This window comes from Triturus cristatus, chromosome 4_1 (genome assembly GCF_964204655.1).
Source record: "Triturus cristatus chromosome 4_1, aTriCri1.1, whole genome shotgun sequence".
In the NCBI taxonomy this organism is placed as follows: Eukaryota; Metazoa; Chordata; class Amphibia; order Caudata; family Salamandridae; genus Triturus; species Triturus cristatus.
In genome coordinates, this window is record NC_140585.1 from 429,372,932 (window position 1) to 429,389,989 (window position 17,058).

The 17,058-nt window shown below is 45.4% G+C and overlaps 1 protein-coding gene across 3 annotated transcripts in view; it reads right to left on the bottom strand.

Annotated features, from left to right (window-relative positions):
• Positions 1-17,058, bottom strand: part of LOC146855075 (tetraspanin-11-like) — an 899,585-nt gene that overhangs the window by 623,909 nt on the left and 258,618 nt on the right. For all 3 annotated transcript variants that reach the window (XM_085652574.1, XM_085652576.1, XM_085652575.1), the window contains one exon: positions 8,658-8,755. In XM_085652574.1, the coding sequence (XP_085508700.1) occupies positions 8,658-8,744 (87 nt within the window). In that variant the 5' untranslated portion in view covers positions 8,745-8,755. The remainder of the gene's footprint in view (positions 1-8,657; positions 8,756-17,058) is intronic.

Below are 17,058 nucleotides of genomic sequence, written 5' to 3' on the forward strand. Positions count from 1 at the left end.
GGTGGCCGGTTCCTTGGTGAGGGAGAGGATCAGCTGGGTGTCGTCAGCATACGAGATGATGTTGAGATGGTGCGACCGGACGATGTTGGCAAGAGGTGCCATGTAGATGTTGAAAATGGTCGGGCTGAGGGATGATTCTTGGGGTACACCGCAGGTGATCGTGGTGGCTTCAGATCTAAAAGGGGGAGAAGGACTCTCTGGGTTCTGACGGTGAGGAAGGAGGTGATCCAGTTCAGGGTTTTGTCACAGATTCCTGCGTTGTGTGTGTGTAAGGTGTGTAGGGTGTGGTGGCATACGATGTCGAAGGCAGCCGAGAGGTCCAGGAGGATGAGGGCCGCAGTTTCGTCATTGTCCAGCAGGGTCCTGATGTCGTTGGTGACGGCGATGAGGGCGGTTTGGGTGCTGTGATTGCTGCGGAAGCTGGATTGGGAGGTGTCCAGGATGTTGTTCTCCTCCAGGAAGTGGGTTAGTTGTCTGTTGGCGGTCTTCTCAATGACTTTCGCCGGGAGCAGGGAGATGGGTCGAAAGTTCTTGAGGTCCTTTGAGTCTGCCTTGGGTTTCTTGAGAAGGACATTGATCTCGGCGTGTTTCCAGTTCTCCAGAAAGGTGGCTGTCTCGAAGGAGCTGTTGATGAACTTTCAGAGTTGGGGTACGATAATGGAGCTTGCTTTGTTGAAGATGTGGTGTGGGCAGGGGTCGGTGGGAGAGCCGGAGTGGATGATGTTCATGATTTTGATGGTGTCTTCGTCGTTGGCCTGGATCCATGAGAGCAGGAGGTCGGTGTGTTTGGCGGGTGCTGAGTCAGAGGTGTCGGCGTCTGTCATTGGTGTCTGGGTGTCGAAGCTGTCATGATGTCTGCGATCTTGCGGTAGAAGAAGGTGGCCAGGGAGTCGCAGAGGTCTTGCAACGGTGGGATGTCATTCGTGCTGGAGCTGGGGGAGGCGAGTTCTTTCATGATGCTGAAGAGCTCTTTGCTGTTGTGTGCATTGTTGTTGATGTGTTCCTTGAAGGAGGTCCTTTTGGCAGCTCTGATGAGTTGGTGGTGCTTGCGTCTAACGCTCTTGAGGGCCGCGTGGTTGTCTGTTGTCTGGTCTTGGTGCCACTGCTTCTCGAGTCTTTGGCAGGTTAGTTTGGAGTTCAGCGTTGAACCAGATGGCTCTTGTGTGGGAGCGCCTGTTGGAGGGTTTCCTGATTGGGGCGAGGGCGTTGGCGCAGTTGTCGATCCATTGTCTGAAGTTGTGGGCTGCTGCGTTTGTGTCAGAGGGCTCGGATGGAGGGTCTCCGGCGAGGGTGGTGAGGAAATGGTCCTAGGTGACTTTGTTCCAGCGGTGGTGTGGGATTTGTTGTGGTTGGATGTGTGCGGTGTGCGGTGTGTTTCTCCAAGGAGAATGGATGCAGTGGTGGTCGGTCTAGTGGAGTTCGGTGGTGTGGCTTAAGGTGATGTGGTTGTTGGTGGAGAAAATGGGGTCGAGCGTGTGTCCGGCGGAATGGTGGGTATTGAGACGAGCTGTTTGAGTCCGTGGTTGGCTAGGTTGTTGATCAGGGTTGTGGAGTTGCTGTTGTTGGAGTTCTCGAGGTGGAAGTTCAGGTCTCCAAGGAGGATGTAGTCTGTGGAGGCGAGGGCATGTGTGCTGATGAGGTCTGTGATGGAGTCGCTGAACTGTGGTCGGGGTCCTGGGGATCTGAAGACAAGGGTTCCTCTGAGGGTGGTGTTGTGATTGACGTGGATCTGGAAGTGTAGGTGTTCGGCCATGCTTCTGTGTTGGTTGAAATTCTGATTGTGTTCCTGTAGACAATGGCGATTCCTCCTCCTGGTCTGTTGTTTCAGTCCCTGCGGGTGATTTTGCAGCCGTCCGGATGACTATGGCTATGTCGGGTGCCAGGGAGGCATTCATCCAGGTCTCTGTCAGGAAGGCGACGTCCGGGGAGGATGAATCGAGAAGGTCCCAGGGTTCGAAGGCATGCTTGTGGACTGAGCGGATGTTGAGAAGTATGCATCTGAGATTGTTGTGGCTTGCTTTGGTGGGGCGTGCATGTGTGCGCTGGCTGTTGTAGCTGCAGTTTCGGCAGGTGAAGGGTCCATGGGTGACCTTCGGGGTGGCCTGGAAGCAGGCGGGGGTCGGCCGGCGATGAGTGCGTGGAGGGTGTTGGAGTTGTAGCGGTGTCGGGTGCTGTGGCGCTCGCGGGAGCCAGGGGGACTGGTGCTGGGAGCGATCCAGGCGCGGACGGGCAAAGACGGGATTGCCTTAGGCGCAACCTCAGCGTGCCAGCAGCGCGCGACCGCACAGCGGTCGGCATTTCTAGGGGAGGGACGAGCAGCTGGGAGGCGGCAGTGGGGCAGGAAGAGAGGAGTCAGTGGTACAGCGGTGGCAGGAAACAGAGGGAAGACAAAAAACACAGCGAGGGGGCACAAATGAGCAGAAATAAAATAATGGAAGCAGGCAGATTTACAGGAGATTAAAACTGATGAAAACAGTACCAGGCACAATACAGAAGTCAATCAGAAGGCAAAACGGAATCAGGGTGGACTCGAACCCTGCACCGGAGGGCTGGCTGGTGTCAAGGGGATGCAGAGCACCACGGGGCTGCGGGGGAGAGTGAGGTCCTGGGACCAAGGACTCACGTAAACACGTGTACTTTGGAGTATCCCTTCTAGGAAAACATTTTTGCTTGTGCTCGTTTGTCAATATTTTGTGGCTTCTATTGTTCATTTATCCAGGGTATTCTTGCTACTTGGATTGAAGGAAATCATAAAAGTGTTATGTCCAGTCTAATAGGGTTGGGTTAAGAGACTGGGGACTGTCAGCTTTTTTCTTATTATTATCCGTCATTTATAAAGCGCACTATCAACCAACAGGCATCTTACTAAAATTTGTATGATTATAAGCTGTCCTTCCCACCAGGGAAAAAGCCACATCTTTAAGTCTTTACCGAAACAGCAGGTTTAGATTAGTCCTTAGATGTAATGGCAAGTTGTTCCATAATTGAGCAGCTTTGACCTGGAAGGCTTTGCCTCCCGGTCGTGTCTTTTTAAAAGGGAGCACAGATATCAGGTGGGTGTCGGATGACCTCCGCCTTCGGGCTGGTCTGTATGGTGTTACTTTTTGCTGTGAAGCCCTGGGTCCTGCACCATGTAATGTCCTATGTAATATACAGAGGGCTTTAAATTTGCACCACTCGTTTACTGGGAGCCAGTGAAGTTCCTGCAGCATTTTGGTTGTGGAGTCCTGTTAGACCTGGTACCAGTGGTGTGAGTCTCCCTTCCATTTTTCACTGATTGCCTCCTCTGTTTTTTATATGTTTTGCTGGTTTAGATGCTTTGGGCACTGTGCCACTGCTATTCAGTGCCACAGTTCAAGTGCTCCCTATTGTAAATTCATTTATTGTTTAGTGACTCCATGATTGGATTATTTGATTTACTTGTCAGACCTTAGTATAGTGCACCATGGGTGCCCAGGGCCTGTAAATCAAATGCTGCTGGTGGGCTTGCAGCACTGATTGTGCCACCCACATAAGCAGCCTGTAAAGTGTAACTCAGGCCTGCCATTGCAGAGCCTGCGTGCAGTCGGGGACTGCCATGTCGACTTGGCAAGTGCACCCAAATGCCGGTCCCTAAACCTTCCCTTTTCTACATATCAGACACCCCTAAGGTAGGCCCTAGGGCAGGGTGCATTGTATGCAAAGGGTAGGTCGTCCCTTGATGTATGTGGCATGACCTGATAGTGAATTACAGCCTATTTCGTTTTTCACTATTGCAAGGCTACCTGTCCCTATAGGCCAGAATGGGCAGTTTGATTATAAGATCTTATAATCCTAACTGACCCAGGGAACATGGTAGAAATTCAAGTTTAGTACGCCTGAACTTTAGAAAGTAGGTATTTTCTTGCCTAACCTTTCAGCCTGCCACTGCTAGCTTGTGTATTGTATGTCTAGTTTTATGAGTGACAGGGGCTGGGGGGGTCCAGGAGACAGGGTGAGTCAGGACTAGGCTGAATAGGCCTATCTGCATGAGGAGTGGTGGGAGGAGTAGCACCTGGGCCTGAATAGGGCTGTGCCTGCCTTCCACAATGCTGGCTCCACCTCCTGGGGTGAGTCTGATGACCCTGGCCCACACTGACAAAGGAAGAAGGTGTGCACTGGCAGAATTTCCCAGAACTGGTTTGGCCTAGGTACAGGACCCTCTGCCTTCAGAGAACAAAGAGAATAGTAGTATACAAATGGGGGCCCAGACCCCAGGACTTTAGATCACTTCTGGGAAATCAAGACAAACCTTTGCTAAGGAGAAGAACCAAGGAGAAGCTGCAGGAGTTTGAACTGCCCATCTGCCAGTGTGCTGTTTTCTGGGTTGGCCTGCAGTGGTTTCTTCATTGCCAAGGAAAGGAGAAGGAACTTTTAAGGAACTTTCATCATCTTGCAGAATATTTCTCCAAGGGCTTGAATTTGAGCTTGCCTCCTGTCTGAAGTCTCAGGGATACAAAAGACTTCACCCCTTCTGTTTGCCTGCATCTGGAACTTGCTGTTAGAGCTGCTGCAGAGGGAATTTGCAACACCGACGGCGGCGAGCGATGCCGTAATCTGCATCGAAGCCGTGAGCGCTGCTCTGACTTGCAACGTAGACTCGACGCCGGTCGCCGTGCCACATCGACGCCAGCGAGCGACTTCGTAACCTGCCATAAGCCGTGAGCTCTGCTCCAACTTGCGACGTAGGCCCAACGCCTGCTTCTGTGCCGTATCGACTCCGAAGCCGACATCGCGGAGCCGATCCTCAACATGGGTGGTCAAGAATCCATCGACATCGTGACATTGTACGGAACCTCCCCTCCCGTAAGGAACAGACTCCTCCCCTGCTTTGCGCAAGCATCGAGGACCCAACGCATCGCCTCCCCCGAAGCAAGGAACCGATGGCGCACAGCGCCAACGACACTGCATCTCCCCGACGCCGTGAGCTGTCTTTGTTTTTGCTTTTCCAAGGTACTGTTCTTTGTGGGTCTGGTTTGATCCCGGGCCCAACACCGCACACCTCGCAGTCGGCGCCGTACTTTGGGATTTCTTTAACTTCGACGTCATGATAACTCTGTTTGGGGTTATCTTTTGCTAAAGACTGCTTTTTAAGTGAATAGCCTATTTTTGAATCACTTCTACCATCTTGCAGTATTTTCTTTTTATTACCGTATTGTGGATTGTTGTTGTTTGTGGTCTTGTGTTAAGTCTATATAAAGAATACTTATTTTTTTAAAACCTGTGTGGTGTCCAACCGTAGTGTCTTCACTGTATTACTGTATGTTATCACAAATGCTTAACACACTGCCTCTGAGATAAGCCTGTCTGCTCGTGCCAAGGTACCAAGGGGGGTGAGCAGGGGTTATCCAGGAGTGTATTTCCCTTTTCCTGACTAGAAGCAAGGGTCCCTATTTGGTCAAAGGTACCTACCTCTGCCAACTATAGGCCCCCAGTTCTAACAAGTCCCTTTTCCTTTTGTTTAGCACTAGCTTAGCAGTCAGCACCTGGATCTTTTGAAGCCTTTTGAGCATATATTCTGGACATCCTAGAAGTAAGGTGTTGCAATATTCCAATCTGTTCATTACAGAGGCCTATACCACTAGTCTTGTGAAAGGTTGTAGAACCAACGGGACAATTTTCTTCAAGCTTCTTAATAGACAATAGCATACTACTACTGTTTTGTTTACCTGTGTTTCCATTGAGAGCTGTTCGCCAAAATGGACACCCAGGTTTTGAACTGAATGTGCCGGTTCTGGATCTGATTTCATTGGCCAAGGCCAAAAGTTGGATGGAAGTTGTCCCTGTCTAATTCCAGGAGAAAAGCAGAGAAATTCCATCATATCTCCTTTGAATTTGAACATGTTCTGGTAAAGCCATTGTGCCATCTCTTTCAGACATGAGAGGAAGTTACTTATCTGATTTATGTCTGACTTATCTAGTGAGATTATCAGTTGGGTATTGTCTGCATAATTTACGAATGATATCCTGAAGGATATGTTCAGGGTTAATAGAGCCCGTAAATATATATTAAACAAGAATGGGGCTCAAGGCAGAGCCTAATGGAACTCTGTCGGATACATATGGCGGGAGGGTTACCGCTTGCCATCTATCGGATAGGTATGATGTGAGCCATTTAAGCAACACACCTCTTATTCCGATCTCGTTTAGATATGTCAGCAGAATTTTATGATTGACGGTGTCAAATGCAGCCGATAGGTTCAGCAGGACCAGGACTATCATATGACCACTGTCAATTTGCATCCTCAGTTCATTAGATGCTATTATTAGAACGGACTCTGTTCCATAGGCTCGCCTAAAATCGATCGGTTCTGGTTCAAATAAGTAATTTTCTTCTAGAAAGCCCGACAAAATCTTAATGAAGTATTTTTCCTGTATTTTAATTGGAAAGGGGAGTCTTGATATGGGACGATAGTTGCTGGGCTCATGAATATCTGCCAAGGGTTTATTTAAAAGATGGGTGACCAGCGCCTTCTTGCAGTCCCTTGGTACCATGCCGGTGGCAAGGGAATGGTTGCATATCAATTTCAGTGTTGGAAGGAATTTGTCCGACCACTCCTTCTATATCATTGGGCAAATGAGGTCTAACGTTGAACCCGACGAAATCTGTGAAACAAGGGTCCTAAAGTCTGTCTCTGTTAGCAGTTCCACCTCTTCAAGGGATATTTCGGTTTGGCATCCGTGGGCTAAAATGTAATTATTGTCCATTTTACCAAGTTCTTTCTTGTTATCAGGCTTAGCATGCAGCTTTATATCTGCAATAATGTGATTATGTTTTATTATAATAGTAGTTTGAGAGATTATTGCAGAGTTCTTGACATGGTGAGATAGTATGTTTAGGGCAGGCCGGGTTGGTTAGTTCTTTCGCCAGATCAAAGACTTTCTTTGATCTGTTGGTTGCCTCCATAATGGTTGTTGATATGAAAGCAGATCTAGCTTCCTTAATTCTGCTTTGTATTTCTTATAGCATAACCTTAGCAGGGATATACTATCCCTGGTTTGGGATATCCTTCATTGCCTTTCCAGCCTTCTTCATTTGGTTTTAAGTATCTTCGGGTCTCTGTGAACCATGGTGTGGATTTTGGTTTGGCTCTAATTACTTTTAATAGAGCTACTTTGTTTAATGTATTTAGAATGTTGGTTCCAACGTCTAAATAATTTGTTTCGACTAAGTTTGATTTTTGAAAATATAGTGCAGTATTAAAAACTGCTTCTCCATGGTATTTTCTTAGTTTTGCCATGGTCTCCTCATTGTTGAATTTATTGCAAGGGGATCCTTCTTATTTTTCTGGTTTGGCCTGTTGACTTTGAAAGTTACTAGACAGTGGTCTGACCAGCTGATGGGGGTAGGTGTTTAGACAGTGACCAGGTCAGGGAATTTTAAAATCATATCTAAAGTATGCCCCTTATCATGAGTGGGTCCTTTGACCTGCTGGAAGAGACCCATGCCTTCACATGTTTTAATAAAGTGCCCAGTTTGGTTTTGGTGGCTGTCTTCGGCCCATATATTCAAATCACCCAAAATAAAGCAGTTATTGTGGGTCATTACAAACTTGGCTGTCAGACCTAAAATGTATTGGGTAAACTCTTTTAATGCGCCAGGGGGTCTGTAAAAGAGTAGTCCTTACAGAATGGAACCCTCTTTTTCTTTAAGGGAGAACCCCATTAACTCTATCTATTGGTTTTCCTGCACCCCTTGTTTAGTGAAGGCCCATTTCTCTCTTTGAATATAATTGCCACGCCCCTTCTCTTTTTTTCATCTTGAGTGAAACAGTGCTTTATATCCTGGTGGACATGTCCCTTCTAAGTCTACTCCAGGGTCTTGAGGGAGCCATGTTTTGGTAATGATAAGGATAAGGATCAGAGTTATCCCAGCTGTGTGAGTGTAAGGAGTTTGAGCAAGTAGTGTGCAGTGGTGAGAGAGAACATTGAAGTTTAAGAACTTTATAGAAAGACTGGAGCGTTGTCTGGTTATATTTTCATTCCAAGTTATTATGATCTTAGTCTGTTAATCCACAATCGGCTGGTTTACATGCCTGTCTTTCAGTAGGATGGAGTGTTTGATTTGAGATCCAGTTACTAAAACTTCATGGACAGAAATTATATAACAATCTTAATTGCAGAGAATAAACCCCTAACAACTCCCAGTGTCTAGTGCAGTAGCAGAAACACAGACAATGACAATGATTTTCTGAACATCAAAATGACAATGATTTTCTGAGGATCAAAGAGCCTGTCAAGAGAAAACTAGGTTTTGAACTTAAAACTCCAGGTCCAAAATGTAGTACACCAGCAGCTAGACCTAAATATAATAGAAGGCAGAATACAGACATAAGAATCTATGGTGGTGCAATACCTCCTAATGCCAAATTTAGTCACCGGCTGATGGACCAAAAGAGAAGAACAAGGACATAGAGGGGTGCAGACTCCATAGTAGTGTGACATCAAGACTCCCGCTTGCCTGCATTACCATTTGAAATATATTCATATGCTGCTTAAATATTCACTCCTTTAGATTTGAGACAAAGTATCAAATAACTTTTTTTAAGCGGGTCTGTAATACATTTTTTTTCAGACAAGCCCAATAACTGCATGTGTTGCTTACACATGATGAGCAGAAATAAAATATGTGTACTTACCCAAAAGAGGAAATTGAACACAAATAAAAGATATTTGAGACAGACTGTTGGGCAATCATCTTCTTCCTCTTTGTATAAATGTGTCATTGTTTTAAGACCTGTATAAAAAACATACAAGATTTACAAAACAATCGTATTGAGCAGGAAAACACATATTTCAACATGCACTTACAAGCACTATGCAGGTTGCTGGGTCGTCAATTAATATCTATCTATCTATCTATCTATCTATCTATCTATCTATCTATCTATCTATCTATCTATCTATCTATCTATCTATCTATCTATCTATCTATCTACTGAAAATCCAAAGAATGCAGTGACATCATAGGAATTGTTATAATATGTTGCTTTATATTTAAAAACACCTTACAAATTCAATGAAAAACAAAGGTTAAAGGGAAGTTATAGTTAGGTGAACATGTCAGTTAAAGCATACTATTTTAAATTAAAACGAATACCGAAATTCACTAGCTTGAACTATCCCAGGTAACTATAACTTGAGCCCTAAAGAAAGTATAAAACACACTCTGCCATTTTCAGTGTTGTCATAAATGACGTCATGTCAGATGTTGCAGTGATGTTATCAATGATGTAATAGAACATATTGTAAGTGATGTTATAACTGAGGTAATTTAGGGCTTAAGGCCGTGCATGGCATGGGGTTGACCGCAGGGCCAGGCCTATGGCCCTGTGCCCACCATCCCCCTCACAGCTACGCATGACTGGCTTTGTCATGTAACAATATAAAAGACGTCCTTTTAAATAATAAACATACACCTGGAGAGAGGGGGAGATATAACCTCAAGCGCAGCCTCCCAGATAAAAATAAATCACACCACAAGTGCTTGGGTACCAGTGCACCACCGCCGGAGACGACAATACTCTGATCATGGAACACCTCAACTTCCAGCTCAAAACAGATGGCAAAAACACCATCAGAGGCACCCTCTCCTACTGACCTCCAGGACCACTCCCCAGCTTCTGAAAGCCATCTCCGAATTCATAGACCACATGCCATCAACGCCAAACACTACACCTTCCTCAGAAACCTCAATTTTCACCTTGATGACCATAACAATGCCAAAACAGTCAACCTCCATGAAAGCATGAGCAACATCTGCCTCACCCAACAAGTAACCAACCCCACACAAAACACAGGACACAAGTTCATGCCATTTTTATAGTCAGCGACAGAGTCAAGTATAGACATGTCACCAAGCTCACCTGGATGGACCACTCAATCATCCACCTCACCATCAGAGCAGCCCCCAGCACTACCACCAAGCCGTCCAGCACCTTATCCCGCAGCTGGAACAAAGTATCTAAAAGCCAATGGACCAACACCCTCAACACCTCCCCCCCTTGCACCACAACCAACGTTGAATAGGCTGTCAAGAATTTCACTGCCTCTATCACCGACTGTGCCGCCAGAGTCGCCCCCACCAAACCGAAAAGATCCACCAGACATGCCTGTTAGTACACCTCAAAACTGAGATCCACGCAACTCAACTGCAAACAACTAGAAAGAAAGTGGTGCACCAGCAAGGAACACACAGATCACACAACCAACTACTAAAAGAGAGGAAAAAGAACACCCTAGCCGACCGCATCAAAGCCAGCTTCAACCACGGCAAATAACTCTTCTGCATAGTCAACGAGTTCTCCAACTCCTCAGCAACTGAAAACACCATCACCCCTTTCCAAGAACTCAACGACACTCTGGCTGACTTCTTCCATGACAAGTTCTCCACCATCTACAAACACTTCGAACCCGATGCCTCCAACACCCTCAACCTCCTCGCATCCACAGAGGAAAACCTGGACCACCGGATCACCACGTGGGACCAGCTCACCATACAGAGCATCATGCACTATGTCCCCTCAGGAACACCTACTGACCTCTGCCCCTACCACATGTTCAACTTCGGAAACAGGACCATCAGCAACGAACTCACCTCCATCTTCTACACATCAATCACCTCGGCCACCTTCCCAAAAGAATGCAAACATGCTGAGGTCAAACCCCTCTTCAAGAAACTGCACGCTGACCCCAATGACCTCAACAACTACCGGCCCATCTCTCTGCCAAAGTCCTCGAAAAGGCCATCTACTGCCAACTCACGGAATACCTGAAGAACAAGAATCTTCTGGCTTCATCCCAATCCGAATTCCGTACAAACCACGGCACCGAAACCGCTCTGGTGCCAGCCACCAATGGCATCAGAACTTCATAATCCAGGTAGCGAAGGCTGCTTTGATCCTCCTTGACCTTTCAGCAACCTTCAAGATCATGTCCCACCACACTCTGATCAAGAGACTTCATTAGATCAGAATCCAAGAGGACACCTTCAAATGGATCACATCCTTCCTCACTAGAAGAACTCAGTGGATCTGTCTACCACCTTGGAATCCAAGAGCATCTTCTTCTGGATCCCTAAGGCTCGTTCCTCAGCCCTATGCTGCTCAATGCCTACATGACCCCCCCTGGCCAACATCATCAGAACCCATGGACTGAACATCATATCCTACCTAGATGACACCCAGCATATCCTCTATCACAAAACAGAAGTACTGATCTTTTGGGAACAACGCCACCCTTTTGGAATGACTCCTGGTGGCCTACTGAATTAGGACCATCACCAACTCCCACAGACCATACCCGGAACCTTGGCATCATCCTAGACAGCAAACTCACCATTAAACACCAGATCAACACAGTCCATGCTCCGAAAGATCTTCAAATGAATCTCAATCAGCACCAAACATACTGTCACTCAAGCCCTTGTCACTAGCCACATGGGCTACGGCAACACACTCTACGTAGGAATCACCACTCACCTCCTGAAGAGACTACAGACCATAGAGAACTGAATGGCCAGACCCATCCTCGGCCTCCCTAAATGGACCCACATTAACCCACACCTCAATAAACTCCACTGTCTCCCCGTGCACAAGAGATGCCAATTCAGGATGTTGATCTGTGCCAACAAAACCCTGCACAATCAAGGCTCTACATACATCAGCCACCGCCTGAGCTTCCACCAACCCTCCAGACACCGTCTCCCTTGCTCACACACCCCACATCTGCCAAAGCAACAGTGGAGAACACTCTCTCTCCTACCTCATCGCAAAGTCCTGGAACAGCCTCCACCTCCACCTCTGGACCTCACTCTCTATTCAGGAATTCAGAAAGGGACCCAAGAACTAGTTGTTCAACTGATTCCACCTGAGCAGCATGTCTTTCAGGGCCTTGATACTCTCACAGGTGAATAGCAGAGCTTTACAAATCCTGATTGATTGATGACTTCATAACATCAATCACAAGTTCTCAGTCCCTCTTTTTTGGTTTATTACATACATGCCAATATTCTATCATCAGAGAAACCCAGAAGGAGATGTAGGCAAGCATCTATAGCAAGTAATTATTCAGCATCTGCAGGTTACCTCATCAAGGGTAGGGTTAATACAATATTGGCGTGTATATAAGAAACCATCCTCCCATTATATAAATATCAGCCCTGGGGGATAGGGTCGCTAGTGCCTCTCTGATGCTCAGTGAGGGATGCTCTCCTCTATCTCACACTCAGTGATTTGCCTCTCATTAGTCATGGCCCCTGCCCACATTCAACAATGGTAATAAATAGCATACTACACTCTGAAAATCTGTGTATGTATATATATATTTATTAATATTACTCAGTGGCAGTCGGCACTGGGTAGTTATAGTCAGGAACACATTTCCACAGAGCAAGCATTTTTTGTTTTGCATATAACTTTGGCGCTGTTTAACAAATCTTCACAAAACTTTCCATCTCATCTACATCAGCTCCTTCCTTGAAAGTTTCAGGGTGATTTTGCCAAGCAGAGACCGAGAAAAAGGGAAGTGGGTGGGTGGTTGTCAAAACGCGTTTTTCTCATTCATTTTTCCATATAAAACTGAACAGCAATACAGGTGCTGAATGGAATTACACCAAATTTTGCAGAAAGCTAGATCTTGGTCTAGAAAGCGTGTATTTTGTGATTTAGTGTAAATCTGTTTAGAAGTTTTGAGACATTAAGGTTACATGAAGTTGTACATTTGATGCCGTGGAGGATCAGTGGAGCTGGCAGATCTCTAGATAAGATCTGATTGGCTGCCATCACATCAACAAAGATGTGGCAGGAGCCATTTTAGGACTCAGAGACTCACTCCCCAGTCCTGTTACAAAAGGTTAAAAAAACATAAGGGGGTAGGGTAGGATGCCCTGTTGCCAAAGGCGGGGGGGGCGGGGTCCCAGCATGGGTAAACAACCTCTCTCCATGGATACATCACATAAGCTCTCTTTGGGTGGACCCTGAACTTTCTCAGTTCCCTCATTTTCTTTGGATTCCAAAAGACTGAAGGTTTGGTTTAAGTGCAGAGTGACCTATCCCCCAGCTCTCTGGAAGCCCAAAGAAATTGCCACCACTCCTGCTACATTCAGGTTAGCAATCGGCCATACAATGTCTCAATGTATTATTCCAATGCTCATGTCTGGAACTAGCAATTTTTATCCATTTCTCTGCTGCACCTAGTGCTCTGTAGTACAGTTGTCTGGAAGTTTTGATTTTTTGATAACACAAACTATGAAAATGTATCCAGTATAATTCTTCATAATAATACCTACATTCTGATCTAGATTGCTTCATAAATTTGCAGTACCATCAGGTTGTGCTGCTTGGTAGCTAATTGCATTTCACCGGCTAACAGAGGCGCAGTATAATGGATCCATCTCTCTCAAGGCAGCCTGCAGAATGGTACCCATTCAAATACAATAGAAATATGAATTGGAGCTCTTCTGCCAGAGTATAATTTTGCAGCACTGAAGACGATGCATTAGGATGAACCCAGATGACAGCAATTGCCTCAGTAGGTTGAATTGCAGCCTCTTGCTGTTTTGTGTGGCCTATTGGAAAGTCTGACAAACGGTCTGTTTGTGACTGCTGGTGATGCAATTGCACAGCATAGGTGAGCTATTATTGGCCTATTGTTGGCCTTCAGCAAGTTGTTGAAGAGTCTCTATAATTTGCTGAATTAATCAATCCCGCTTCTGATGCCAAAATGTCATGTAAGCATGAAGTAACTGACCTGCAGCTGGAATTATTCTGCACTTTTACACATATACAATTCATATCTCAACAGGATAAAATCCATTCCTCTTTCAGGGTTCTAGTCTCATTCTTTTTTATGAAGGTTTTACAGGGAGCTGGGCTAGTCTATTTTGTAGTATAAGTGATAAAGCAGGAGCCGCTCTCTCCATTCCAGGCTTCTGCTCCTTCTCTCCCTTTCTGGGTCCCCTTACCTGGTAACTTGAGAAGAGAGGGGCATATCATCAACGAGGCAATGGAAAATTATTGCTGCTTTTGCGGCCGTTTTCGGCCAAAAAGCGGCGATAATATTATCGCCTAATTAGCAAGGTCACGCTAACGCGTGAAACCTTGCTTTAGCGTACAAAATCTTAACGCCCGGCTTTACATCTCTAATGAGATGCAAAGTGGGCGTTCCTGACCTATCATGACAGGAGAAATGTCGCTAAGCGACACTTCTCCTATCATCAAGCCCCACGCTATGAAGCATAGCGGCAGAAAAAGTAGCGATAACCCCTGCTGTCGCTACTTTCCTCACGCCTGCTTCAGGACTGACTTAGCCATGATATCCTATGGAGGGTGGATATCATGGCTAAGTTTGTGAGGCCCTATCAACAAGCTAACGCCACATTTCATGAGATTATCGCTGGGTTTCCAGCGACAATCTCACGTTAGGCAGTTAGCGCTAGGATTTTTATCGCTTTTGAGATAAGCGTTGCTAATAGCACGCTATCTCAGCGATAAAAATCCACGCTAGCCAGCGATAATTATCCTAGCGCTAAGTGCGCTTAGCGATAATTATCGCCGGTTGTTGTTGATATGCCCCAGAATAAGCAGAAGTCACTCTCTCTGTTACACCTCAGCTTCTGCCTGCAGTTTTTTTAAAAGGTCAAAGCCTGGCAGGTTTCTCACAATCTGTATTCCTTCCTCTGCCTATAGGTTGAATCTCTCATAAGGCAATCATGGGTATTCTGTCCTGTTTTTCTATGGGTTGTTTGCTCTGTTCCTATTCCCTCCATCCATCTATCCTCTTTCATCCACAAATCCATCTCCCTTTTTCTAATATTTAGACCGCATACCATTTCAGTTGGATGGAGTCGTGGTGATTCTAGGTAAACTATTGGTCTTCCCCTGATTCCTATTGGGGAACTTTCTCTCCTTACCCCCTCTCCATGATTCCTATTGGGACTGGAGCTTTCTCTCCTTACCCCCTCTCCATGATTCCTATTGGGACTGGAACTTTCTCTCCTTACCCCCTCTCCATGATTCCTATTGGGACTGGAACTTTCTCTCCTTACCCCCTCTCCAGGATTCCTATTGGGACTAGAACTTTCTCTCCTTACACCCTCTCCATGTTGACTCCCTTCCCATGCGCAGGAGTCAACCACAACCGCTTCATCTCCATGCCTGCTGGCAAGAACACAGTGCCTAAAAACTTCTGTGGCACTAACCGGACTTTTAGGCAATCCCTAGTGAGTATTTATTTGGAGAATCCTCCTTTTGTATCAGTCATGCGTGCCGTCCCTTTTCTTTTTTCGTGTTTCAGGAATCCGTTGGCATGCTATTTCCAGAAGAAGCTAATGTGAGCTAAACTCGGACGGCTATAACATTCCCTTGCATACACACTTGCTATGTGGCACAGGGCCTCCCAAAGCTGTTCTAATTGTGCGGACAGTGTGGCATCATGCTTCCACATGGTATGTGCCTGTCCTCCACTACAGATCTTTTGGGATGATGCGACTGAACAGACAGCTGACAAGAATGAAAGGCCTTTGCAGTCCCTAATTACGTGTACTGGAATTAATGTCATGATATAAAGCCGAGTAATCTATCATGTTAAATTAATAGATCTGGTAATGTTGTTGGCTAAAAGATGAACAGCAATTAAATAAGAGGTCAATGCGAGCATCCAAAATCACCATGTGGAGGTGTGACCTCTTTAAGTGGACTGCAGTGAAAGCTGAAATTAACAGGTTTTTTACCCAAAGGTCTGGTGAAGAAATAACAGCCATGAATCTGAAAACGCTGCAGCTTGAACTTGCCACTAAATCAGCTGACAGGCCACCTTGAAAATACTGACATACTTTTATGACTATGCAGAAAGACTAATTAAGGTATACTGACAAACCCTATATATGCCGGTATTTGTTAAATTGATTTAAATACAGAAGCAACCAAATATTTAGCCTTTGGTGCTGGCAGATTCATTGTGCAGCTAACATCAAAACCCAATGACATATTTAGTTTGTTTATGTTTGAAAGCACAGCCTATTTCATTTTTGTTTTATCTTTTCTTTTCTTGCCAGGATGAGCCATCCTGCCCACCACACCTAAACCCCCTTTGTGATACTGTCTGGGAGGAATGCCCAAACCCCCAACAGCAGAGCCATTCACAGTCACTTGACAAGGACACTGGCTTTAGGCACAAATGGTTGGGGCACAAACTGCCGACATTCTAAAAATGTCAATTTCAGAATTGTGACTTAAAATCTGACTTCATCATTAAAGAGGAATTTACATTACAATTCATTTGAGTGTGAAAAGCATATATCTATATGCTCCGAATCCAAAGTTATCATTTATTAAATGTAATAGGGTAACCTAATGTTAGTCAGTGGGAGAGATATGCCTTACAACAGTGAAAAACTATTTTAGTAGTTTTTCACTTCCAGGGCATGGAATACATAAGTAAACATGTCCTAATTATTATAATTTTTAAATACAATGCACCCTGCCCTATGATTTTTTAGGCCTAATATAGTGGTGACTTACAGGTATTAAAAAGGAAGGTTTAGGCATAGCAAAAGGTTTATTTTGCCAGGCCAAAATAGCAGTTTAAAACTGCACCACATACTGCAGTGGCGGAATTGAGACATTCTTCAAAAGGCTACTTTAGTGGGTGGCACATGTAGTGCTGTGGACCCATTAGTAGCATCTAATTTAGAGATTCTGGGTACATGGAGTACCATTTACTAGGGACTTTCAAGTAAATTAATTGTGCCAATCAGGTGCAGGCCATTTTACCATGTTTGAAGGAGAGAGCGCAAGCACTTTACCACTGGTTAGCAGTGATAAAGTGCACAGAGTCCCAAAGCCAACAAAAACAAAATCAGCAAAACAGGAGGAGAGAAATCAAAAATTCTGGGGGAATTGTATGCCAAGGAAGTCAAGTCTAACAGTGTACATTCCCAACAAGTATATTTCTACAAGGAACAATAGATGTTGATGAAGAATCAGGGATATTTTTTTACTGCAGGAACAAACAATCTCACTGACATTAATGCTGACCTAG